We start from the raw sequence: 25,575 nt of genomic DNA, 5'->3' as shown, positions 1-25,575 counted from the left end.
GAAAAGGACACAATTTACTATTAGACACTAATAGCACTATTAGCAGTTTTTTGTTAAATAATAATTTCTGTGTCTAAAGACAAATAATGCAATAATCCAACAAAAACCTAGGATATTTGGAAAAGCTGTGTTAAAAATTCCCTGCTCCCTGTAACAGCATTTAAATACAATTTTCAGAGGGGCTCGTAATTTCATCCTCATCTATAGATAATGAATGGATGGATATCTGGGGCCATCTGCACTCTGAAGGTTTCTAACTCGACACTTATATCACAATTAGCTTTCATCACTGCCTAAATTACAGCATGTGGTATTGGCAAGTCTGCCAGTCACCACTGCATTGATTTGATCACCAATTACCCCCAATAATTAAATGACTGAAATCATCTGTGAATGAACATGTGGTGCTAACAAACAACAGCAGGGATGTACAAAGCAGAGACAAAAAATCACAAACAGTGTTAAGGCTTAGGACTGCTTGACAAAATAGCAATCAGCCGCACTTATTTCATATACAAACACAACACAGTGATACACAGATTCGGATGTGCTTCCCCTCTCCAGCAGCTGTCTCTTTCTGCAGGAAGAATGACATGTTTGGTCTGCTCCCTCTGGAGCCAAAGTATCTGGCCAGATGTGCCAGAATAAAGAAAGAAGCACCTCAGGTCATAACAATACAACACTTTTATTGTGAATATATTATATTTGCACAATAATCAACACCATATTATAAACATTTTTCTTCTCTGTCTTTTTCTCTTTTATACAGTAAATAGTATAAGTGTACAAATGTATACAAAATTTATTCAGGCTAGTCAAGTTCCACAAAAGAGTAATTCATGTACAGTATTAAAGCACAATCAGATATCGGAGGGACACTCACATGCCTGCACATAGACACAGGACCCCCCCAGGTAAAACACAAGTCAACACGCGACTTTGATAGACAGGCATATTCTGAACACTCAACACCAGCAGGTCAGCGTGAGAGCGAGGTGGAGAGAACCAACTTTAACTTTAAAAACGGCTAAAACAAAAAAGAAAGCACACTGAAGAAGTGTATGATCTGTATGACTTATGATAAAGTAAGGCAATGCAAAGTTACTAATGGTAGTCTCTCTCCAACAAGCCCTGACGCCGACAACAGGCATAGGCAGCGTTCAAACACAGAACAAGCTCATCCCATGACATTGCAGCTTTTTAGACACTGAGCTTTCAGTGTCTGCTTCACAGCACTTAAAGAGCAACACAAAGAGGAAACAAGCATAAGGAGGAGAACATTAAGGAGAGGAAAACAAGAAAGAACAGTCAATTTGTAACGCTGATCTCATTCAAAAGTCATCCTGGCTCCTGAGTCCGGTGATCCAGAAGGGTAACAGAAACAGGACTAAAAAGAAAGAAAGGTGTCGGAACATGAGCTCAAGTCTGGGTAAGCTTTGTTTTGATCATGAAGGGGAAATTTCACTCCTTCCCCTGAGTCAAAATCTCTGTTTCTACTCTTGTTTGGGCCACATAAAGTTAGACAACTGCAGCAGATTTGGCCCGGATCACACCGCATCAATACAAAGGGCTATCCTCTCTGCAGTGCATTAGCATAAAAATGGCATTCATGGTAGGAAAACAACTGGGATGCACTGCTTCATTCAGATAACAGACTGTCTGAGCTACTACGTAGGCACTGGGGATTTGATGCATCAAATCGAAGACAACTAAAGCTGTCTGACCAAGTACAAACATATTTTAAATTGTAAGAGCCTAATAGTTTTTATTCAGATGGGTGCTCTCTAAAATCTCAATAACTTGATAAAAGATTAGAGGAATCTCTTGAAATAAACCAGCCTGGTGAATCTCTGTAGTAGGTCTGTTTACTGTACTGGTATTGTGTGGAGCTTTGGTGTCAGAGTGTTGTCTTTAGCTCTGTACTGAGCACATGCTGCTACAATACAACACCCAGCTAGTCAAGAAAGATAGTTGAATCTGAGTAAGAACAAAATAAAACATTAGAGATAAATAGGTAGGTACAGTACATTAAAAAACACTAAAACAGAAGGGATAGCCTTATTAGTTGCACTGGTTGCCAAAATAAACAATCATTACAGCATAATGATTCATACGCAATAAATATAAGCAACAAACGATATCGACAACTACACAAATCAACGCTGTCAGTGAACATACAGTCTTTGAATGATATTCAGTTGGCATAGTGGACAACTCTTCAACCTCCAATGAAATAAATTCGAGAAACAAATGAGGCAGAATTAAAGGGTTTGGTTAGCTCTTACTCTTGCACCATAGGAGAGTGTTAAGAAGTATTCAATGGAAATGAGTGCAGCTGAGCACAGTAAATGTGTCTCTGTTTATGGAAATGATGAGGAGGAAATGCATGAGCACCCTTTGGCATTGAAATAATGGAAATGCTGATAAAAATGTCTCATTGCACATACTCTATACATCCTGGATGGCAGAGCTGGAGTGTCTTCTGGCCTCTGAAATGAGATAATGATCAGTTTGTAAACGGATGAGTGGCTGTGCATGTGTGTGTAAGGGTCATGAGTGTTGTGAAGATGTGAAGATCCACAGCAGCAGTAGTTGGAGCCCAAGCAGTGACCAAAGACACGGGCTTAGGCAGCTCCCGCCTCCGCAGTCAGAATCATCCTCCTGTTGGAGAAATCAAATGTTAGTAATCGAGATAAACACTAGTACATGTGTTTGCTCTGCTAAAGCTACCACTATCAACACCACCTCTGCTATTACAATACATAATGATCCTATGTTATCCCCTTCTTTGATGTTCCTTATTGATCAGTAGTTGCCTGGGGTCCAGGCACCCCTAGGGTGTGGCACAGGGCCCTGTCTGCTCTGATGTTGCCAAAATTAGATATACATGTATTTTTAAAAATATCATGATTAGCAGCATAATGTATCTTTTGTAATCTTTTTTCAAGAATAAGAGTCTGTAGGTCTGTTTTGTCAGGATTTTGTTGATAAAAAACGATTACAATTGATCTGTACTTTTTCCAAGAGGGTCCCGAGGGTGCTTAGCCTTTCTTAGATTCGAGAAGGGGGAGCCCTTAGGAAAAAATGTGGGGAACCACTTTTCACATGTGACTTCACATAGTTCATTCAGTTCAGCCCTGCGGCAAAACGACTATTCTGTCTATTTAATACTAGGGCTGTAAGGTTCTCCTACCCATAAATTTGCTAAAAGATTTTTTTAAAAGGGCATTGATAGCCAAATGACCCATTGGAAAAATGGAAATTATCAAATAAATCAATATATATTAATACAATATTGTATATGTTTTTTTGCCTCAAGATGTGTTGCCAAAAGATAATAAATTTAATAAAACCGAAATCTATGCCTGACCTATTTCCTCTATGTGGCTGGCTCTTCACTGTTCAGAGATTAGGGTCATTTATCTGCATTACCCAGTACATAGCTTAATACATAAAATCCGAACCAGTGGCAGTAGCCGGGCCATGGAGACTGGGTTTGGGCCCGGCAGAAAGTTTCAGTGGACTCTGAAAACTAGGAAAATGGGCAATTCTCAGATGAAGTAGAGCTGTGTTAAACACAGAATCTTGACATGCAGGATGATATGGATGTTTTAGGAGAAATGACAAGGGCACCATCTGAGGTACCTGAGGCTAGTTGTGTTGTTTACATAGCTAGCTGCAGCAATGAATGTAACTTCACCTGCAGGGAAAAAAAAAGGGCCAGAGGACAGCTCTGAATTATCCATAGTGGATGTTTTTCTCTTTCCTTCACTAGTAAAAATAAATAACGATGGCTGGATTTTATAGCAACAAATTAACAGCAGTTATGTTTGAGTTCATCAGTTAATTAGAATTTCATTTGAAATTCATTAAAAAGAGTTTTAATGTGGTGTGTAACACTAACAGACTTAGTTTTCTGTTGTTGGTGTTTTCTGTGGGTGATTTTACTTGGCAGTTGTATGAAGCCAAATTATGGTAGAAGCTAATGTGCTAACGGGGATAACTGAGAGCTAGTATGAATCTAAGTGCTGTTGTTTATGTGTTAAGTGCAGCATATCTGATATTACTGGATGCAAAAAATTAGACTTTTCTCTGTCATTTTCATGGTCTGGTCACGCGTAATCTGTGTTAATAAGCAGGCTGTAACAGGGTAAGGATAACTCAAGTTTACTGTCGGATTTGGTTTCTGTTGTTTAAGACATGAATTTGTGTCTCCAGTCCTGCTCAAACACAGACTTAAAGCTGGATCAGACACGTCTCTAGTGGCGGCTCTATCTTCAGTAAAAGAGGTATGAATTTTCTTTTCGAGATGTTGTCAATACAAAGTGAATTTTCCAACATGTATGCATTCAAAAGCCGTGGTATAGCTGTAACAGTGATTCAGGCCTCCTTGTGTCTTTCGAAACTCTGTGTATGCACATGCACTTGTTTACAGTAGTGTGAGGCTCTCTTGTAGTTGATGTGAGTATTCAGGATATCCGTGCCTGCCAAAGGCCTCAGAGACAGAGGTGGGAGTCTTCTGTATTCAAAGGACAGGAAAGCCATGTGGAGCTTCCTCTGTTTACACCGTTGGCAAAATGGACTGGCGTGGACACAAGCTGTCTTCCTATGAAAAAGCCAGGCCAAAAGTAGTGCGACAGATGGAAAGAGGAAAAGGGACGAGGCCTACTTTTTCTCTCTTCATCTACTTCCTCAGCCATTCCTCCCCTTCCCTTCCCTTTGCTTCCAAGCACAGGCTCTCCACTGTATAAACAAGCATCCACATGAATTAGTGGCCTGCTATGTGTCTGATCTCCACCTTCAGAACACAATGAGAGGCTGAGTTCACAGAGATATGCGAAATAATTATTCCAAATATTTGGAAGGCTTATAAACTGTTCAAAGTTGGGCGGTAATGCAATGATCTCACACATGATTTATCCACATTGCGCCTTTGTCCTACTCATGTAAATCAAATGGTACAATACATGCTCATAAGATCTTTTCCTATCTACAAAAGTGCATTTGCTGATACCAGAAATCCTAAAAGACATCACAGACTGAGGCAAAACACATCAAAATATGCATACATATCTAAGATAATTTTGGTTGACAAAGCATTTAGTAATACTAATTAAATATCTTATGGCTGCTGGTCTGTTTATGCAAACTTATGCGCTGCTATGATAGTGTTTGTGTTTGTGTAGAGCTATTTCATCCATTTGATAAAACACGTGGAGCTGCCAAGATTCAATCTGCTTTCCATCTGTTAGGGTTATAAACAGGAAGAAAAATTAAAATAAAGAAGGTGCTAAAAGAAGAGGTAGGCATGCAACAATGAAATAAATCCCCACCATGAATGTATAAACATATGGAAGAAATGTAGGATAGGTGGAGTGTGAATTATTGTCAAATTAGTCATATCAAAGATATTACCCAAAAAAATCTACAAAAGAAATAACACAACATCAGCTTTGATTTTTCATTAAACCAAACAATTTTAAGAATCTGCAAACCATCAAAATGCCTGATTTGAATTGCAATAAGCATTGCATTGACCAAAGAACACTGCAGATCTAAAGTGGAATATGAAGCTGCGTGCAGACACTGACCCTGAACTCAGCAGCAGAAACAAAAAAAGAGGTGTAAAGCTCAAAGAAGAACCTCTGCTGATCGGACACAAAGGTTCATCCTGGCAGAGAAAGAGCAGCAGCCAATGGGATGGATGGAAAGAAACAAAACAAGAATGAAAAAGGATGAGTGAAAAATCATACAATTCAAGAGAAATGAAAACATTTACAATGTAAATGCATGCAAAATTAACAAACATATTAAAAGCTATGTCAAAATAGAGGTGTGAATTAGAGTGGAAGCCATAGCAGCCAGCTTTACTTGAATCTTTGCAGACTTTTAATCAAACCCAGATCAAAACTGACAAGCACACAAGGCAGCACAAATGGAACTTTTTTTTTTTTTTACAGTATTATCTGCACAAAACCACATGTGGTTGCCTCTTACATTTTCATTGTTGTCAAAACACACGTCCGGACCTTTGCGATACCTTGGGCTCTGAGCCAGCTCGCATGGATCTGGACCTTCAGCTGAATGAAAGCACTCAGGAAAACATGACTGATCATCAGGAATGCACTTTTAACACTTTACATAAAAACAATTAGATGATGTGCTGCTGACTCGTCATGTCTCTGCCAGAAAGACGTGTGTGGTTTTAAGTTATCAGCCTTGGCTGGAGACACTGGTTATTTTCTCCAAATGTTGTCTGACTTCTATAAACTTTCTAAGAAAGATTAAAATAAAACAATTGTGGAAGGCAGTCCTTGAGATAATAACACTAACATCATGTATTTCATTTGTCAGTGTTCATCTGTTCAGTGGTATCATCATTAGCAGCTGGACGCCCTTGTTCTGACCTCTATTGATGCCACCTGTTCTGTTACACCATCATCTAACCCACCTTGTATGCATATAAATACATGGATATGTTTCAAATTTTACTCTACCATACTTTAAACTTTATTTCAACCGGATGCAGCCCAGATAAATTCAAACAAAGCAATCTATTATGGGAGTAATGTGATACAGGCTTTCATATGCTGTGCATCTGGTTTACTGTTCACCCGTGAACACTCAGGGGGGCAGGGGTAGGGGGAGTCCTACTGCAGACTCCTTAGCTGTGTGTCCTTGTATTGAGAGTTTAAAGCCCTTCTGTGTGTGATGGATGGAGGGCTGGAAAGCAGAGAGGAAGTGTAGGTATATGTTCTTTTTTTTTTAACCAGTTGACTGAAAGGATACAGGGTTGCTCAGCTTGTCGTAGCGGCCTGGGGTCACATGACAAACACGTTGCCTTGGCATCAGTGATCAGGAACACTAAGTTGGTGTTTGGCAGTTTCTCAGCACGGTACATCCTGAAAGCATACATGGCAACATAGAAACATGATGGTAAGTAAGCAACATTGCTTTCAATGTCAACATTTGTTGATAATCCAACTGAAGTAAAGCAGGATGTTTTTAGAAGCTTCAGTGTCCACTATTTCAAAGAACATTATTGAGAATGCTGGAGAGGAATAAATTTACCAAAAATGGCAAGCAAATTATCCCATTAGCACTCTATTTACTGCTCAATTCAGCAATTTTTTCAAAATGGAGCGATTAAGACAGTGTGTCGGACTTTCAGTTTTGATGACACATTATCAAACAGGTATAGATATTTTATTTTGACTGGTATTAAAGGCTGCCCATGGGGGGGGGGTAAAGTGCAGAGATTTCTGGGGCCCACTTCAACCCATTTTTACACTTAAGCTGAGATAATTTTTTTTATTTTTTACTAAATAACAACTAGTCTTATCAAAGCAACAAAAAACATTTCTCAAATTTATTTTCACTGCAGTATATAGCCTCCCTCAAAATGTAACCCCCTTTATTTAAAAAAGAATTACCTTTTGTGATGACGTTAACAACGTGGATGGGCACATTAAACTTTTAAACTTTATTTAACCAGATAAAGACCCATTGAGATCGAGATCTCTTTTACAAGGGGGGCCTGGCCAAGAGATCAGCAGCACATGTCACAATAAATAATACATTTCAGAGACAGATTACAACAATAGATTAAAACAAACAATTATTTTTGAAAGTGCATAGGTAATTGCAGATAAAGTCTTCGAAAATGACTCACAATAACAAATTTATAAACACAAGCACTGTTCCAGGGTTTTGCGATGTCTGTCATTTAAGGCAGAATGAAAGCCTTCAAGTGAAATGAGTTCAGACAATTTCAGTTCAGTCTGGAGAATATTCCATGCAGAAGGGGCAGCAAAACTGAACGCTTTTTTCCCCAAGTCAATCCTGACAGTAGGAACAAGCAGATGAATAATGTTGCTAGAGCTCAAGGCATAATGGCTTTCAGTTCTTTGAAGAAGAGTACATTTATAAGAAGGAGCTAAGCCAATAAGAGCCTTATTAGAGTGAAAAGTGGCGAAACTGGGTTAAGAATGGCAACAGAAGTGGGAAAAATGCATGAGAAGTGGCAAAAATAGACTTAAAAGTGGTGAAAAGGATTAAACAAGTTGCATAAGTGAGGTTAAAGTGGCAAAAAGAGGTGGAAAGTGGCAAAAGAGAAGGGAAAACTTGGTTTAAATAGGCAAATATGGGTTAACAGAGGCAAAAGCCAGGCAGAAAGTGGCAAAATGAGTTTAATATGGATATACTAAGGTTAACAGAGGCAAAATGTCAGTGACAAGTGGCAAAAATGGTTAAAAATGGGCAAAATGGCAGAAAAAGTGGTGAAATGGGATTTGAAAAAAGCAAAAATAGTTAAGAGTGACAAAGTGGCAAAAATGGGTAAAAATGGGTGAGAAGGGGTCACAAGTGACAAAAAGGGCAGAGACAGTGATGAAAAGGGGTTAAAATAGACAACAACGACTTTAGAGTGTCAGACAAGTGCAAAGGTGGTGATATTAGATTATAAAGTGTCAAAATGAGTTAACAGTCAATCAAAAATTGGTTTAAAGAGGCAAACAGGGGTTTGAAGTGGCAAATAAAAGTGGCAAAATGGGCAAAAAGTGGCAAACATTGTTTAAAAAAATGTCAAATAAAAGTGGCAAAATGGGTGGAAAAAGTGTTAAAAAGGGTTAAGAGGTGGCAAGAAAAAATAAGAATAAGATAAGTGTTCAGAGGCCCAGCCCATTTTTCTCCCTTAGGAGAGAACAAAGATTACAATATTAGTTAAACTACATAGGAACTTGGTAAAGAGAGAAATGTTTGCTATCACAATGCAGATGACTTCAGACTTGTCCACTGAGCTGTCTTTGAGTATCTTAAAGTGAAATCAGACATCCAAGAACAGTGATGTATCTATTTTACACCTCTGTGGCTGCAGGGAGACGTTACAGTGGCACTTATTATGGATCACAATTAATGGTAATTAAAGCCTCAAAGCTGACAGCCCTATAGTATCATATCAAAGATTGAAATTCTGGTGTCACATTACTATATGAATGGGTAAAAGGGTTTAATGTTTCTCTTCTGTGCATGCATTAGCAAACTCTTTACAAAATTGGCTTACAAAATACATAGTGTGTATACAAATAGGGTTTTTTGAGCCTACAAGTCCACAGTTATACCTCCTCTCTCCTTTCAGGATAATCTTTTATGGAAGTCAGAAGTTTCAATCTACAGTCACTGGCATCAGGTAGAACACCAGACACATGGGACTCATAACACCCAGTAATGACAGACATATATAACCCCCTCTGACAGGCCAAATTGACAGAAAAGGAGGTTAAAGCAAAGTAAACGTGCAGTGGTCCATGACTGTGTGTATTAGCTGGTTTGAAGTATGGCCAGAGAGCGTAGAAAGAAAAACAGATAAAAGAGCTTTTTTTGTGCTCCCCTCTGCGGTTCCGGTCACCGACAGATCAGGGTAAGCTGTGCCTGATCAGGACTCATCAGAAAACAGCTGCCTGAAATCAGGCAGGAACACAAAGAGAAGCCAGGAAACCAACACTGTAATGGACCCATCCCTGCAGACCAGTAAAGAGAGGAATGTCCAGGAAAAGGGTGAGAAATCTTTAATAACTCAGCCCAACATTCACAGCCTGTAAATAAAAGTTTTGAACATACAGTTTTCATAAAGAAGTACTCACGCACCTGGAACAATTTCCACAGTCAAGGACGCCTGAGTAGGATCTTTCATCATTGTCAAAGAAGTACTGAGTCTGCTCTGTGATGCAGCTTTCCTTAAACATGGCATCTGATACGTCCTCATCTGCTGACTCCGCTGAAAGGAACGGACAGGTTTGTTTAGAACAAGTATGATTTGTTCAGTGGTGGAGTTAAATTCCTGCATGCAAGGCTAATGGTTTACGTAGTCACAGCTTACCTGCCTCTAGAAGGTTTGGGAACATAAGACCAAAGAAGAGCTGCTGAAGTATTGACCTGGACACACACACATAAAAACCAATGAGTCACTTACATGACTCAATATACCATCTTTAACATATTTACTTTTAATAACCATACAATGTTCAGTAACAGCTAACATCTGTTTTGAGGTAAGAGACTCTGATGATGTAAATGTCAAAGGAAGTATCGCTCAACTATTTTAAATCTTGTTATATTGCAGTTGGATAGTGATGCAGTATAATGTTGTGTAACTGCCCTTGTCCTGCACTGACCTAGCCAGCCTCATGCCTCTACAGCATACAAACTCCTACCCTTAAGAACAAATGCCCTCCCACTCTGAAACACACACACACACACACATGAAAACAAACAACCTGTACACTCACCAGGCTGCACTGGAGGCCCACCAACCAATACTGAGCAAGTCTGCAATAGTAGGCTGGAAAGAGATGGGAAAAGAAGTTTAGAGCCAATAAAGCAGATGGGGAATAAAAAACACAAATCACTGAAGTCATAATTCTTGTATCTGTAATCTTATATTACTATGTGAATCTTGAGAAAAGAAACACATGGGATGTACAGTCTCATTATTGTAAAATAGCAAAATACAGAACCATTATTTCTGTCCTGACATAGAGACAAAAGACTAAGAAAATGTTATGAATCAATCATGGTCAATATAATATTGCTTTTTTGAAAAAAGAAGAAAAAAGAAAGCACTTCAATATCTAAGTGAAAACAGATTTCTCCAAAGTAATGTTAATCATAGAAAAATATGTTAGGTAAAATAGGAGACTGCATAAATGTTCACAAGCTGCAAAGTGACTGACCTAATTCAACAGAGGTCCAGTCAACTGGTGCTAGTAGTCTCACAATAGTGAAATGGAGATCACCTGAGTGCAGTGAATGTCTCTCAAATGACTGTACTGTAAAGACACCTGTGTCTGGAAGAACCCATTACTGATCAGTATTCCTGGCTACCATTACACAATGAAGACAAAAGAAAAACCCAAGCAGCTCAAATAAATTCTTATTGAAAAGTATAAGTCACAGGATGAATCCCAAAGAAATCCAAGGCACTGAACAGAGTTCAGTTATTCATCATCAAGAAATGGAAGGAATATGGCAAATGTGTTAACCTGCCTACATCAGGCCGTCCTCACAAACTGAGTGACCGTGCAAGAAGGAGACTAGTGAGAGAGGCCACCAAGACACCTATGACTACTCTGAAGGAGTTACAAGCTACAGCTGCTGAGATGAGAGAGGCTCTGCATACAGCAACTGTTGCCCGGGGTCTTCAGTCAAACCTTTATGGGAAAGTGGCAGAGAGAAGCCACAGTTGAAGAAAATGTATATTAAATCTTGACTAGAGTTCACCAAAAGGCATATGGGAAACTCCATGTTCAAGTGGAAGAAAGTTCTTTGGTCTGATGAGGCCAAAATGGTGCTTTCTGACCATCAGACGAGATGCTGTGTTTGGCAGATGCCAAACACTGCACATCATCAAAACCACACCATCCAAACTATGCAGCATAGTGGTAGCAGGATCATGCTGTGGAGATGTTTCTTGGCAGCCGGCCCTGGAAGGCTTGTAAAGGTGGATGGTAAAATGAATGTGGCAAAATATAGGAAGATCTTGGAGGACAATCTTATTCAGTCTGCAGGAGAACTAAAGCTTGGGAGAAGATTTAATCTCCAGCAAGACAATGGCCCAAAGCATATAGCAAAATCTGCACAGAAATGATTTAAAAGACATCAAGGTGAATGTTCTGGAGCAGCAGAGTCAAAGCCCAGACCACAATCCAAAAGATAACTTGTGGCTGGACTTGAAAAACGCTGTTCACACCCGATCCCTGTGCAACCTGACAGCTGGAGCCGTTTGAAGAGAAAAGTGGAGTAAAATTGCAGTGTCCAGATGTGCAAGTCTAAGTGAGACCTATCCACACAGACTCAGTGCTGTGATTGCAGCCAAAGATGCAACTACTGAAAACTGAATTGAAGGGGGTGAATATTTACGCAGTCACTTATTTTACATTACATATTTTTATTTAAATTACATTACTTCAAAGAAATCAGTTTTCACTTTGACACTAAAGGATTTTTTTTTTCTGTCAAAAAGAAAAAAAAAATATTGACCATGATTGATTTATAAAATCAATAAAAAGGGGATGAATACTTATACATATATATATTAGTATGTAGTACTAGTATGTGTATTCATGTGAGTGTGTATCTTACCACATAGACAGATCGGGGTCCTGCTGCAGCCTTGCTGTCCTTCTCCGGGTCGCACACTGACTGGTAGTCATAGGTCTTGTTAAAGGAGTACAGGGAGGTGTTGACCAGGTTGATCATCAGCACAGGATCCACTTCGCCAAAGAACTGACCTATCTAGACAAGTTCACACAGACATGTAAATGCACAACCAAGTAGTATAAAAGGCTAAGCACTGCTTCATCTGTCAGACGAAAAATTAACCTCTACTTGTAAAACTCTTTTGTAGTCATCTGACAACTCAAATTGCTTTTGCAGGTCACACTTATCTATTTACACCACATTCACACACTGATAGCAAAGGTTACTACGTGGAGTGCCCATCACTGTTAGCTAATGCCATTTATACATCCTTACAAATTTGTATGACACTAATGAAGTGGGAGCAAATTGTGGTTAAGTGTGTTGTCCAATGACACGTCAACATGTATTTGTAAGATTTGCTGGGGTCGTCCAGTTTGCTAAAAAATTACTAATTAATAGTATTTTTTAGTTCAGGCCTGCAAATCATGGTCAGCTGCTCTGTCTAAACTGTAATGCAGCGTCCCACTTCTAATGACCACTGTAGCTCCAGTTAATGGCCATTGTCTTTCTGCCATGATGCTTCAAAACCTGGATGCAAACAAGCACAGTAAACTGACAGTAATGCTAGCATGTCATAGGAGCAGCACATTTGATCTAGAAAATGGAATTAGAGTTATATGTAGGCCGAGTCAGCTTGATTTATACTTCCAAGATCATTTTGAGGGCTTTTTTGCTTTTATTTGTTAGGGCAGCTGAATAGAGAAAGGATACATGGGGAGGAGAGTGGGGGAATTCATGCAGCAAAAAGTGAAGAGAATGGCAACTGATCCCAAGACCAGTGCACTGAGAACTATGGCCTCTGCATAAGGCTGCCTGCTCTACCCACTGAGCTAAACCAGCACCCAAGTCAGCTTCATTTTGTACATGGCCACCTTAGCAATATTTAGCAAACCTAGTTCACATTTGCAATACTTAAATAACAGTAAAAGAATGTCATGAGTCATCACTTTGAAGAGTGTTTGACTGGGGACGCTATAGATACAACTGCTAACAATAAAATAAACCAAAGGAGCCCTTAAACTTCCAATTATCTTTGAAATACAATGTGAAATTGTGACATCAGTAATGCTACCTTGTCCAGCTGTTGAGGTTACTAGGTGACAGGGGTGTGGCTAAGAAAACAAAAGGGTAAGGGCATGGACAGCTGGTGATGCAAACAGAGAATCCTTGGTATGCAAGATCTGTGTGAGCCGTCTACACAGGCTATGATGACCCGGTCTTTCAAAGAATGCTTCCTTCAATTGAGACAGTTGTTTTTCCAACTACATACCCAAGTTTTGCACAGTAAACAATGAAAAGGGCAAGGAATTAAAGTCTTGTCTTCCAGTTCTCTTCTCTGCTTATCTGATTAACCACTGGCCATGTCAGAAGCCCTCAGACATGTGCTGTAGTTCCCCAAGGCATATATATGTGCCACTGAGATGTCCGATAATAACCGCTGCGTTCTCGAGATTGCTCTCACATGGATTAACAGGTTTGTTCTTGCCTGATGGACTGATGGTATATAATCAAAGTAAATGCTCACTGAGCTAGTATGCAACCAAGTATAAAACACCTAAAGGCCTAGACTTTAAAACTAAGGCTTCTGTGGGAAAGTGACAGACAAAATTCTGCATGATTTCAATGCATGCCAAATATATCACATGAAAAAGACAGCGCGGCTCTTATTCATGAACTGTATGCCAGACATTGTGACGTTAGGATGGATTAAAAGCAGCAGATGTCCTGTCCTGACTGATATAAAATGTTGCCAAACCCCTTGTATATCCCACCGCTGACACACACAGGGGCCTATAGCAGCCTGAAAGAGTGAAGTTAACACAGCAGAGCCGACTTCTTCAGCACACTGGGGACTCACTTCGATCCAGCTTCCATGACTGACTAAAACCCATCAGAACCTTCCCTTTCATCTTCCTCCTCCACCGGCTTGTGCTGAACTTTACTGGAGACGTGAATGTACGGCTGTCTGTCCTACAGGAGCTTTTCAAACGGCTCAGAGCTAACAGGCCATTCTCATAACTTAGCTGAGTCAGAAGCCCTTTATTTGACCCCTATATAAGATTAATGGATTTCTCTGACAAAGGAAAGATGGGCCAGGTACAGCGAAAGGTTGAAAAGTACAAAAAATTTCTGGCTAAGTCTTCGAGTTGAACTTTATGGCTGTGTGAATGCTTACTTTCATTTTGTGATGGTTTGCTCTCCATCACAAAATAAAAAAGACATGAATTATACTCTTCATCTTAAAGTGACAACAGTGGTTCTGATGACTCACCAGGGTGATGTATTCATCCTGATTGGACATAAGAAGGAATCCTCCATCATCAAGAATAACACAATCAACATGCTACAGGGCAAAAAAGGATAAAATGAGTCAACATTGCTGTGGTATAAAGAAATTGACTAATGATGATTAAATAATTAAAGAGAATCTCAGATTAGGCTCAAAATTGACCCTTTGCTAAACTCTGCGCCATTTGGTTACAGCTGCTACGCTTGTCAAGCTTTCGCATCCACCATGTCAAATACAAAGTTTTCAATGGTGTAAGTAAGTAGTGTCTAGAAGGAAATAATATCAAATTCTTTGGAAAAAAGTGTTCGAAAACATAATAGAGAAGAAGGCAAACTAGGGATATGCACAGTTAGCTGGCTAAGCAGCTAAATTCTGATACCAAATTAGACTGCACAAGAAAAGTCTGCTAAACTCATTTTCCATCATTTTTATAGTGATCTGAAATCCTGGTTGAATACTCATTTCAAACTGCAATAAAGCCTCCTGCCACTAGTAGCTGCTGTAGCTTCAGTTTAAACCCACTGTGTTCCTGTCAGAGCTTTCCCCAGCACTTTGCTGGATGTAAACAAAAGAAGTGTAGCAATCAGCATGCCATTAGAACAGCATGGTATGACTTTTTTTAAAACTAGAATATAGAATTAAAGTTGTATGTAGGCTGTTGAGGGTTATACTCACTTATAACTACTCAACTGAAATAATTAGCAACCATGTTAAGCATGATATTAATCTACAAAGAGAAATGAATTCTGGTGGAGCAAACTGCTATCTTTAACCATGCTTGATTTGGCATGCCAGATACCCACGGACACAACAACCCTGTGATGGATTTGACTGTTTTCTGAGCATTTTCTCTACTTTAGACTAGTCAGTTGGGTGCCTCGGAACATCCTTAAGGCTAACATGTTCAATGAGCTTTTGAAAATTACACTCATAAAATCATTTGTTGAAAGACTATGATAAAAAAGTTTACGATGCTAAGGAAGCATGAACCAGCAGCTACAAACATAATTTCAGATGCAGGCTGAGCACTGAACTATCCACACTGGACACTTTTCCTCTCTCTTTTTGACCATAAATAAACTATGATGGTTGGATTTTATAGCTTTAAAATATTAACAGTGATAATATTCAAGGACATCAGCTTGTGAGAGCTAATCTTCATCAAAATTCATATGAAATGTTGAGTTTCAATGTGGTGTACAAGGTAACAGACTGTTGGTTAGCTATATGTTGTAACAATTTATGTTTTCTTTGGAGGACATGGAGGCTGTTGTAAGCCGAGTTATGGTAATAGCCAATGTGCTAACAGGCTAACTGAGCACTAACATGAAGTTTAGTTCTGTTCTTCATTATCTAAATGCAGTGTATGTGGTGTTACTGTTGTGTGTTGCTGATCACACTTTATACTATGCTTCGTTGAACAACTTACATACAGATTAATAAAACTTATGGTAATGTGCAATTTGTGTTAACAAGTAAGCTTACTACCAAGCTCAGTTTCTACTGTCTTGAAGTGTGTCCCAAATTACTTTCATACAATGCACTAAATGTTCTGAGTGCATTAGCTTATGCGCACAGTCTGTTCACACCGAGAAGTACACTCAGACGCAGTAGTATAACTTTCTCGCATACTCAAAACCGTCCAAGAATCGAATATGGAACTATAGACACTTTGCACCCTCAGTGAATGCCATATTAGTGATGTGGTGGATGTTGTACTGTTAGCATGCTAGCGTGCTAGCTACATCAGCATCCACTAGCTAGTTGATGAGTGATTAGCATCAACAGCAGATTTCAATCTAGAAAAATGCATTCAAGGCAAAATAACTATTTTCTTTAAGCTAGTGTTATTATAAAACACAGTTACATAAATCTAAAAAGGAGTGAAAATAGTCTTCAAATATCAGTTGTTATTGCCTCATGTCTATAACTCTCTACTAAAAAGGAAGAAAAAAACCAATACATTTAAACCACTGTCACTTTAAGTCAGTGATTAAGTGATCTGTCAATTGTCTTGAGATAACTTTGGTTACGTATCAGCGCTACACAAACAAACGTTAGCCCATTGCTAGCAAAATTCTGCTGTTCATTCAGTCTTCCACATTGTTTTATTCATATCCAACATTTCCCCTCATTGGTTTATTGGCTCTCAGATTTATTGATAGGTATCCTGTGCATAGTTACAGTTGCAAACATAAAACTGGACATTGGCCATTCCAGGAAAGGGCTAAGCAAAGGGTCAATTTTAGCATGGTACCTTGTCATTCCTCATACAGCCACAGATCTCATCCTTGCACTAGAGAAGAGAAATGAAGACAAATTAGCATGCTATAAAAACACAAGATGTATTCCTTACAAAAATCCCTTAACAGCACTTACATTCAGCTTCAATGTAGCATTCATGAAACTGTTCATCCAGAATGACACATTAAGTTTCACTCCCACCACTACAGAAGACAGAAACCCAAAATAGGCAGTTACAAGGTAGATATCTATGAAAAAGTTTTATATTATGCGAGGCAATAAACTGAATTCAGGCAGACGGACCTGCTGGTTTGAGCGTGACTTCGTTAATCGTGACCTCCACTGCTTTGCTCACCAGAATACCTGACTCAGTTGCCGGCACCATGCCTTCAGCTGCAATAAAGAAAAAAAAGAGAATATTCATGGCAGTTTAAGTGCAATCATGTTTAAGAGTATACTGCAGAGAACATTCAGCATGTGAATCGTAGTTAAAATGGGAATAATTGCTCTCCATTGTGGGAAATTCCAGTCATTTTTTTTGTAATTTATGCGAGTTGAGTGGAGTCTGTAAAGCCAGGACATGTGCTAATCCAGTCGAGTGTAGCTGTAAGCACAGCTACACTACACTGACGCTTGTCTGTCCTCGTGTCTGTTAGAGAGATCAGTGGGGATAGCAGGGAGGGTAGGGAGGAGACGACGGCTGAAAGACACAGCAGGAAAAGGAGAAGGATAAAGGGAATGATATCAGAGGCCTGAGAGTGTGATCTTGGGCTGTAGTGTTGGGAAGATGTCCAAAGGCAGAGTGCTGGATAGGATCAGCGCCAGACCACAGCGAAGTGCCTCACGCACAGAAATCTGCACCCACTTTCAAAGCTTTCAGTAAACTTACTGTTGAAAGACGGAGCTGTGAAGATATAAATCTCGTTGTCCAGGGTCCTCTTGTAGAAACTGGACTCGTATGTCTCTGGATTCTCTGTCCACTCTTCCCCAGCACTGAAACCAGTGATATGGCCATGTTACATTATATAGGGACCATTAAAGGCAAATGTTTGATCTGTCACAATAATTTATGTTTTAATCCAGAGCCAAGTTCTATTCATCGTGAGTCGTCACACCCAGTGCAGTTGATGTATGTCAAGGTCATGATCCAGTGGAGGCTAAAACTGATTGTATTTCATGTTTTACAGTCACAATAAATATGAATTTATCCACAGCTGGAATGTTGCACTCGGATCAAGAGGAACCCCCCCAAGCGTAGATCAGAAAAAAGTAGCAGCAAAGAAATTAAGGGAAACTAACGCCATTTGGGGGCTGCACGGCAGCGCAGGGGTTAGCGCTGTTGCCTCACAGCAAGAAGGCCCTTGGTTCTATTCCTGGTCAGGGCCTTTCTGTGAAGATGTTTTCCCCGTGCACGGATGGGTTCTCTCCGGGTACTCTGGATTCCTCCCACCACCAAAAACTTTCTCATTAGATTAATTGTTGACTTTAAATTGGCTGCAGGTGTGAATGTGAGTATGCCTGGTTGTCTGTCTCTATATGTCAGCCCTGCAATTGACTGGCGACCAGTCCAGGGTGTACCTCGCCTCTCGCCCAATAACAGCTGGGATAGGCTCCAGCCCCCCAGCAACCCCGAACAGGATAAGCAGTATAGGAAACAGATGGATGGATCTGCATTTGGGTGCTGGATTTGTGTATTTGACCTGTGTCCTGTGTCCTGTTCTGGCCTGGCAAGCTCTGGGAGTTGAGCTCAGAGTGTCTAATCCTCTATGTTCTCTAAAAACCCAGTGGAGCAAGTGAGTGAGGCAGCCAAAAGCACTCAACCTAAGAGTATTACAGTCTGTATCACTTTCATCTTACACATTTACACCAGCAGATATGTGGGCTAAGCCTCAAAGCTCATACTAGACATGTAACTGAGAAGAAAGTGAGTGTATGCGGAGGGGGTACCTCTTTGGGTAGACTCTTGTGATTCCTCCATCTGTGGCTACAAACCTGGCCACGATCCCGTCCCTGACAACATGGAGAACAACAGCCAATCAAACATCAAAGTCAACCACACATATTAGGAGAAGTGTTGGTGATCTGTGAGGCCGAACTGCAGACATGACACAAATTGTTTTATGCCCACAGTAACTTGTCTCTATGCGGTCTAATATTAAACAGATACTCTGTGTTCTATGCATTCAAATTATTTCAGACAAGTGGGCATACCATGAAAGGAAACACACTGCTGTAATTATCTTATGTTCCACTTTTAAAACAGCATGTCTTGGCAGAGCTCACCAAGGAAGCCTGGGTGTGATGGGGACTTTGAGCTTTCATCGTGTTTCACTTGTTAGACAAGATCGAAACATTCAAAGTTTAAAAGAGAGAAATAAAACTCAGTTTGTTGGTAATTTGCACATGACACAGGCATCAGATATGTTAGTTCAAAGCAGCAGTGTAGACATGCAACAAAGGCTGCAACACAAGAGGATATACTTATTTTTACGAGAACAGTTTTATTTGACGAAGTAAAAGAAGATTACATCTTAACATCACTCTTGGCTGGGCACTCACACTGTCTGCTCGTTCCAAAGTTTAACCAGGTCTGCTGTGAGCCCTGCATCCAGGATAAGTCGGCTCACCAGGGACACATTACCTACAGAGGAAACACACTTGTATTTTCAGTGCAATCAGAGAGGTGTAGATTCTTAGCTAACATACTTTTTTGCTTTTGCAGTCTTGGTTGACAAAGTGCAATATTGAATTTCTGCAAATATTCAATATGCCTACATTTACATGTTCATTTTAGCTGATACTGATATCAGTATATAAATGTAGTTCAGACCTTCAGACTCCAGTCAATTCAAAGTTTAAGGAATGAAGATAAACAAAGAATATCATGACTTCAGCTGCCAGTTTTGCCTAAAACTTAAAAAATTTATTAGTACATATGGCAAATATTAACAGCTGACATATCTGTTGTAAAGTTGTAAATTTTTCAGCAGGAAATTTTTCAACTTTTAATTTTAAAAGCTAATTTCTCTGATACTATTGTCATTTTGATGACATTGTTCATGCTTAGTCTTAGTGAGCTAGCACTCCTCTTACAAATACTGTGACAACACTTTAGGTATCTAAGGCCAATGCTTTCCAAAGAGTGGGGCAGGGCCCACTGGTAAACCACATTTTAAGAGATCATACAATACTTGACTATAATTATATCCTATCCCTCCTTCTAACCCTTTCCAACCCCAGTGCAGCTTTGGCTGAGGGCTGTCAACATGAGTCTGATCTGTTTGACAGTTCTGCCCTTTAGTTAGGGAAGGTTTATGTTGCTACTGTAACAGGGCTAAATTCTGCTAGTGCTGTGCTCATGATGATTTTTATTATAATAGGGCATAGTCTTCATTATAATATTAATCATCAATACTGGTCGATTTTAATAGGCCACAGTAGAGAGATTTGAGATAACTTCAGTTATGAATTGGTGCCATACCAAGATAGATTGATGGATTGATTGTTGTTTTTATTTTAAGACTCAGAAATAACAAAGCACAGCCAAGTTTAACTGGTGTTGGATTAATTGGTGACAGTCTGTGAATTAGTCTACTATGCAACTTGCTTCAGTTTTAAGAGACAGTGTCCTCAGAGACATAAATACTACAAGAACAGATTTTGCTTGGTTTACGGAGATAAATATCAGAAAAGAACATTTAAGAGACTTTGCAGATGCCTGATTAAAACCAATAAATCACAGTGGCTCATTAATTAACATTTGGGTCTCATGTTGTCAAGGGGTCCCCAGAAGAATTTCAGGTCACAAGTTGGGCTACAGCATACTGAAGTTTGGGAAAGACTGGGCTAGACAACATAACACATACTTGAGGTCTTTCCATACAGATCATCTAATGGAAATGCTGGACAAGAAATGCTTACATGCTGAAGTTAGTGTTTGTACGGTGGTAGCTAGTGACTAGTGATGTATTTGAACATAAAAAGTTAAGCTGGGAAGAGGTTGGATGTTAAAAACCTGTCAGATTTACAACATTTATACAATTTGCAACCTGGGACACAATGGTATAGTGTAGAGGTTAGATTCTCTGCTTGAGTGCAAGACTAGTTCAGCCTGACCTGCAGCCTGGAGCCAGTTTGGGCCATGATCCCCACATCTCCCTGGACTGAAGGGGAGACTTTCTGTGGGACATTGCAGCATAACTGTGTTTTCCCTTGTTTTTTTTTTGTCAGTTTTGATTTCAAAACAACTTCCCTTGGTGCAGACCCACTGCACACATTACAGTACGCACTGCCCAGGACTGCTTGTCACATTTCTTGAAGTAAGTCTTTTAAAAACTACACTCCAAGTGGTATTTTTACAAATTAACATTGTTGTTTTCTTTAAATATTTTTGATATAAAAAAGCTACAAAAAATAGTTCTGTCATCCTGCTCCAGTCTGGAAGCACACAGTTAAATCGTGCAGTAGAGGATGAGTGTGGGAGCTCAGCATATTATTACACACCAGTGGAGGAAAAGGAAGCAAAAAGTTCAGTTGATCATCTGCTCTAATGCAAGCCAGTTTACAAATGAAGTGAGCAAAGAGCGATGCAGACTGTACTGCTAATGCTCTCAGAACAGCTCTTTGCATCTGTAACACATGCTTCTTTGTTGTGCTCACTACAATCTCATCTGAACTGATTTCTGTCACTAAATCAAATCAGAGTTGTAGGTTTAAACTGAATGAGATGGTACGGTTTCAAAGAGAGTGTGAATCGGCCAAGGTGGGGTCAGGCTGTAGTTCTGGGGCTGGATCTAAACTTAATAGAAAAATTGCCACTGCATTGCTATGATCAGTCTATTATTATAATTGTGTAACAAACTGATTGGTGATGTTGAATTGTTGATCTTTTGACCTGCACACAAAATACAGAATGTTTTTGATTCAGTGGAGCAATGCACTCAATCCAGTATTTTTTTGCAGTTGATCTGTTTATTTGCTATCAGTGAAAGTTCTTAAAAGACTTGTGTTTGAAATCAAACTGAAACAAGGCGGTGTGTTCAGCCAAAAATGCTCTCTTGACAAATCTTGGGTTGAGGAGTAGTCTCATGGCTCTTGTCAGGATGTTGTCCAACAGGGAGACATGTTGACATGTCTTTGTAGGTCTTACTTGAGTGACTGTTTCACAATCAGATGACAGGATGTACTTTTGAAGGGTTGGCTGTTGTAGCTTTAGGAGACAGGCATTACCAGGGTATTGAGTTCAAACTCCATTTTCATGAATTCTTTTCTTAAAAAAAGTAAACCTTAGCACACACACTATTATTCAGCTTCCCTTGAGTAATGAATGTTTTATATCATGTCTAAGAATGTCCATAAAGACTCAAGGCTGTGCTGAAATGACGTGTGAGATCCTCTGCACAAACAGAAACAAGTAAAGCAAGTGTAAGCCTTAAGTATATGGCTTGACCTTGGTTAAAGGGATAAAGGATACCTATATCCATTAGCTGGATGATGGTGGTAATCCATATCAGGGGGATGACTCATTAGATAATGACAAACTTGATGAGTCACTTTATACCATGACAGCATCAGGCTTCTAGGAAACTCAGCGGATCAGGCTGATGTCACTCTGCTTAGACCGTCCTAATCGAATGACCAAGTCATGCCCTGACCTTCAGATGAACACAGTGGTGATATCAGAGTGGAAAAATCCACCATGGCACACAGAGCAAAACAAAACCACGTCAAAACAACACAGTGTATAGTGATTCAGGTATGTGCGTAAGTGGTATACATTATATCACTGACATGAATACAAACAGTATACTGGCATCACATCCACTGCAAATAAGACTGAAAAACAACATATGACTCACATGCATCTGGAGTGTTTCTGTCAATGTACTGACTGAAGTCGAGGAGAAACTGTGTGTTGTTGAGTGACAGCTTCAGCTCTTTGCAGTACGCCCTGGAGAAACAGTATTGATCAGAATCAATCCCAGCACATTTGTTTTTTCTGTCACAGTGTACTGGGTTGTACAACAGAATCACAAACACTCACCTTGGAGCTATGTAAGTGTAACCAAACTCATCGAACCGCTCTAGTTGTATGGTGTCCATGGCTTTTAGAAACACAAAAACAGCAAGTTAAAACCAATTATTGTCACACATCAGAGAGGTAAGTCAGTAAGGGTTTAAAACGCAGGTCAACTCATGGTAGGATATGATCTGGAGGTATGATGCGCAATACAATATGAGACAATATGCAAAATATACACAAAACAATGAAAAATGGGTTGATAATAATTTATTTTTCAGGGTAAAAACCAAGTATTTGTTTATGAAACACATAAATGAAGACTAGCATTAGTTCATGCAGGACACGGTAGTCAAACACCCTGCAGTGATCAGCTGACGGCCAGCTGATCCTAATTATCACCCCACAGCTCCCAAAGCCAATCACGGCTTTCTCAATACAGTGGTGTATTTAAATATGACATACTTCTCCCTAATCCCTGCTTTCATTAATGTTGATGCACTACTGCTCCTGGCAAAGCTTAACCTCCTCCACCCCAGCCTCCTTCTTTATAGCATAAAGCTTGATGAACCCTCATATTTAGAGTCAAGCTACTAGATGAATGAACTGCTTTTGAACTACTTTTATTGTATTCAACACGCACTGTCATAAATGTATCTATATGAGGGTTTCTAGCATGTACTTCCTGGAAAGTCCAAGCATTCTGCTTGACTAACCCAGTGAGCGTCTTTTGAGCAGAGCCTTCTCTACCAAGTAAAACTGATTTAACTGATCCATTTGCAGTAAAATGGTTAAATGTATGACGAGAGTGCTCATCACTAAACTGATATTTGGAACTGATTTGAGTGCTGATTGGCTATTACACATGTGATGTCAAGCCAATCAGATAGTGTGGTTGGTGGGAAATAAAGTGAGCAAGTGAAGGAGATAAACAGAGCCAGAGGGAAGTGCACTTCTTATTACTTATCGCTTGTGTCAGGCCATATTCTCGTATCTCCATTTTCCATGGTTTTAATTCATTTTTATAAACCAGTGCTAATGGTCACCCTTATATCTGTTAATGGGTCTTAACTTTTTTAAAATCACTAAAAGTGTCAATATAATGCTGACTATGACTATTTAGTGTTTAGTTAATTATTAACTACAGAGTTTTTCTTATTTCCTGAAAATTGCCGATTGAGGAGATATGAGGTTTTAGCCAGACACCAGTGTTATGTTGTTTTTTCATGATATGCCTTTCTTTACATGTGATGTGATTGCACTGTGAGAACTGATGAGCCAGTGATGTAGGGCAAACTTGCAAGGAAATAGACGATAAAGTGTGATCTTAATTTGGCTGGTGATCGCAGATAGAGATAACAGGCCGAATGCTGAATATCAGCCCTGATAGTCAGTTGAACAATAATCAGTCAGCCCCCTACACTGTATGCTATAACACGTGGCATAGCCACATAATGTCTCATGGTATGATATAATGCCAAACACAGTGCTATACCCAATATATGCCCCGTGATATTGAAAATGCCATGACACAACGATTTTGATATAAAGAAAAAACGTGCATGAGTAGCAAACTTTATCTTAATTATGTGATGAAATGAAATGATCTTTCCCCATGGTGTTACTGAAAAACATTGTTTAGAAACAGCTGCACTAACTTAACAGATGTGCATCTGTGTGCGTGTCTGTCAAAGAGAGGGATGCAGCCAGCGGATTGTACATTAATAAATAGATCCCTGTTGCATAAGCATGTTTGGCCAATAAAGCTGATTCTGATTATGTTATTTCTACAAATGAATGATGAGTTAAAAATTGGCTGTTCATACCTCACTTGGGAGTGGTGCACAGGTTAAGTCTGTGTAGCACACATGTGGACAAAATTGTTGTTACCAAGGTTATAATAGTTTTGGATTTTTCATTAGTTTTTAATTTCTATTTCGTTTTCTCTTTCTGTGTTCGATTTCAATTTAGTTTTTATTGGTTTTGACCGCTGGTTTGTTAGTTTAGTTTTTATGTTGAAAAAATGCTTAGTTTTAGTTTAGTTTTTATTAGTTTTAGGTTTTTTACAGATAGATGTCAGGCCTGAGTAAGCGTCATACATTTTTAAAAACATATTCAAACAGGCTACTCTTCACTTATCATTTTATTTACTTAATGATGATGTTTGAATACAACTCCAGACATAAAACTACCAGTGTCAAGTCTTAACCAAACAAATCAGACAATTTTATACTGCCCAGTGGCAGGTGCCAGTCAGTATGGTTGTGTCAAAGACTAAAACTAAAGATATTTCGTCTCCATTTTTTTTTAGTTAGTTTTGTAAGTGCACTGTACAGTTTTAGTTAGTTTTCGTTTTTTTTTTTTTTTTTTTGGTAAAGCTTAGTTTATATTTTGTTTCAGTTAACTAAAATAATTTCTGAGTTTTAGTTTTAGTTATTTAGTTAGTTTTAGTCAACTATAATAACCTTGGTTGGTACCCTATAATGGTCAATGAAATAACTTGAAACTGATGGACAAAATTGATGGTACACTCAATTTAATATTTTGTCATACAACCTTTTGAGGCAATTGCTGCAATCAAGCGATTTCTGTAACTCTCAATAAGACTTCTTCACCTGTCCACATACCCACTCCTTGTGAGCAACCTGCTCCAGCTGTCTCAGGTTTGAATGGTGCCTTCTCCAGACTGCATGTTTCAGCTCCTTCCACAGATGTTCAATAGGATTTAGATCAGGGCTCACAGAGGCCCACTTCAGAACAGCTC

General features: G+C 39.3%; 1 protein-coding gene across 2 annotated transcripts in view; it reads right to left on the bottom strand.

The window, feature by feature from the left end:
- Positions 1–666: 666 nt before the first annotated feature.
- LOC121515429 (voltage-dependent calcium channel subunit alpha-2/delta-1) overlaps positions 667–25,575 on the bottom strand; it is a 135,689-nt gene continuing 110,780 nt past the window's right edge. Inside the window, exons 23-38 of one of the 2 annotated variants that reach the window (XM_041796193.1) lie at positions 22,836–22,896; positions 22,651–22,742; positions 19,352–19,433; positions 18,740–18,802; positions 17,682–17,785; positions 17,096–17,185; positions 16,928–16,995; positions 16,806–16,844; positions 14,531–14,602; positions 12,139–12,291; positions 10,287–10,339; positions 9,878–9,933; positions 9,646–9,775; positions 6,790–6,902; positions 5,998–6,080; positions 667–2,661 (exon numbers count right to left, since the gene is read on the bottom strand). In XM_041796193.1, the coding sequence (XP_041652127.1) occupies positions 2,551–2,661; positions 5,998–6,080; positions 6,790–6,902; positions 9,646–9,775; positions 9,878–9,933; positions 10,287–10,339; positions 12,139–12,291; positions 14,531–14,602; positions 16,806–16,844; positions 16,928–16,995; positions 17,096–17,185; positions 17,682–17,785; positions 18,740–18,802; positions 19,352–19,433; positions 22,651–22,742; positions 22,836–22,896 (1,370 nt within the window). In that variant the 3' untranslated portion in view covers positions 667–2,550. Of the gene's footprint in view, positions 2,662–5,997; positions 6,081–6,789; positions 6,903–9,645; positions 9,776–9,877; positions 9,934–10,286; positions 10,340–12,138; positions 12,292–14,530; positions 14,603–16,805; positions 16,845–16,927; positions 16,996–17,095; positions 17,186–17,681; positions 17,786–18,739; positions 18,803–19,351; positions 19,434–22,650; positions 22,743–22,835; positions 22,897–25,575 lie in introns of those variants that run through there. The other variant, XR_005992369.1, reaches the window with a different exon arrangement.

Source organism: Cheilinus undulatus, linkage group 9 (genome assembly GCF_018320785.1).
Source record: "Cheilinus undulatus linkage group 9, ASM1832078v1, whole genome shotgun sequence".
Lineage (NCBI taxonomy): Eukaryota > Metazoa > Chordata > Actinopteri > Labriformes > Labridae > Cheilinus > Cheilinus undulatus.
This window is presented reverse-complemented; position numbering and strand designations above follow the sequence as displayed.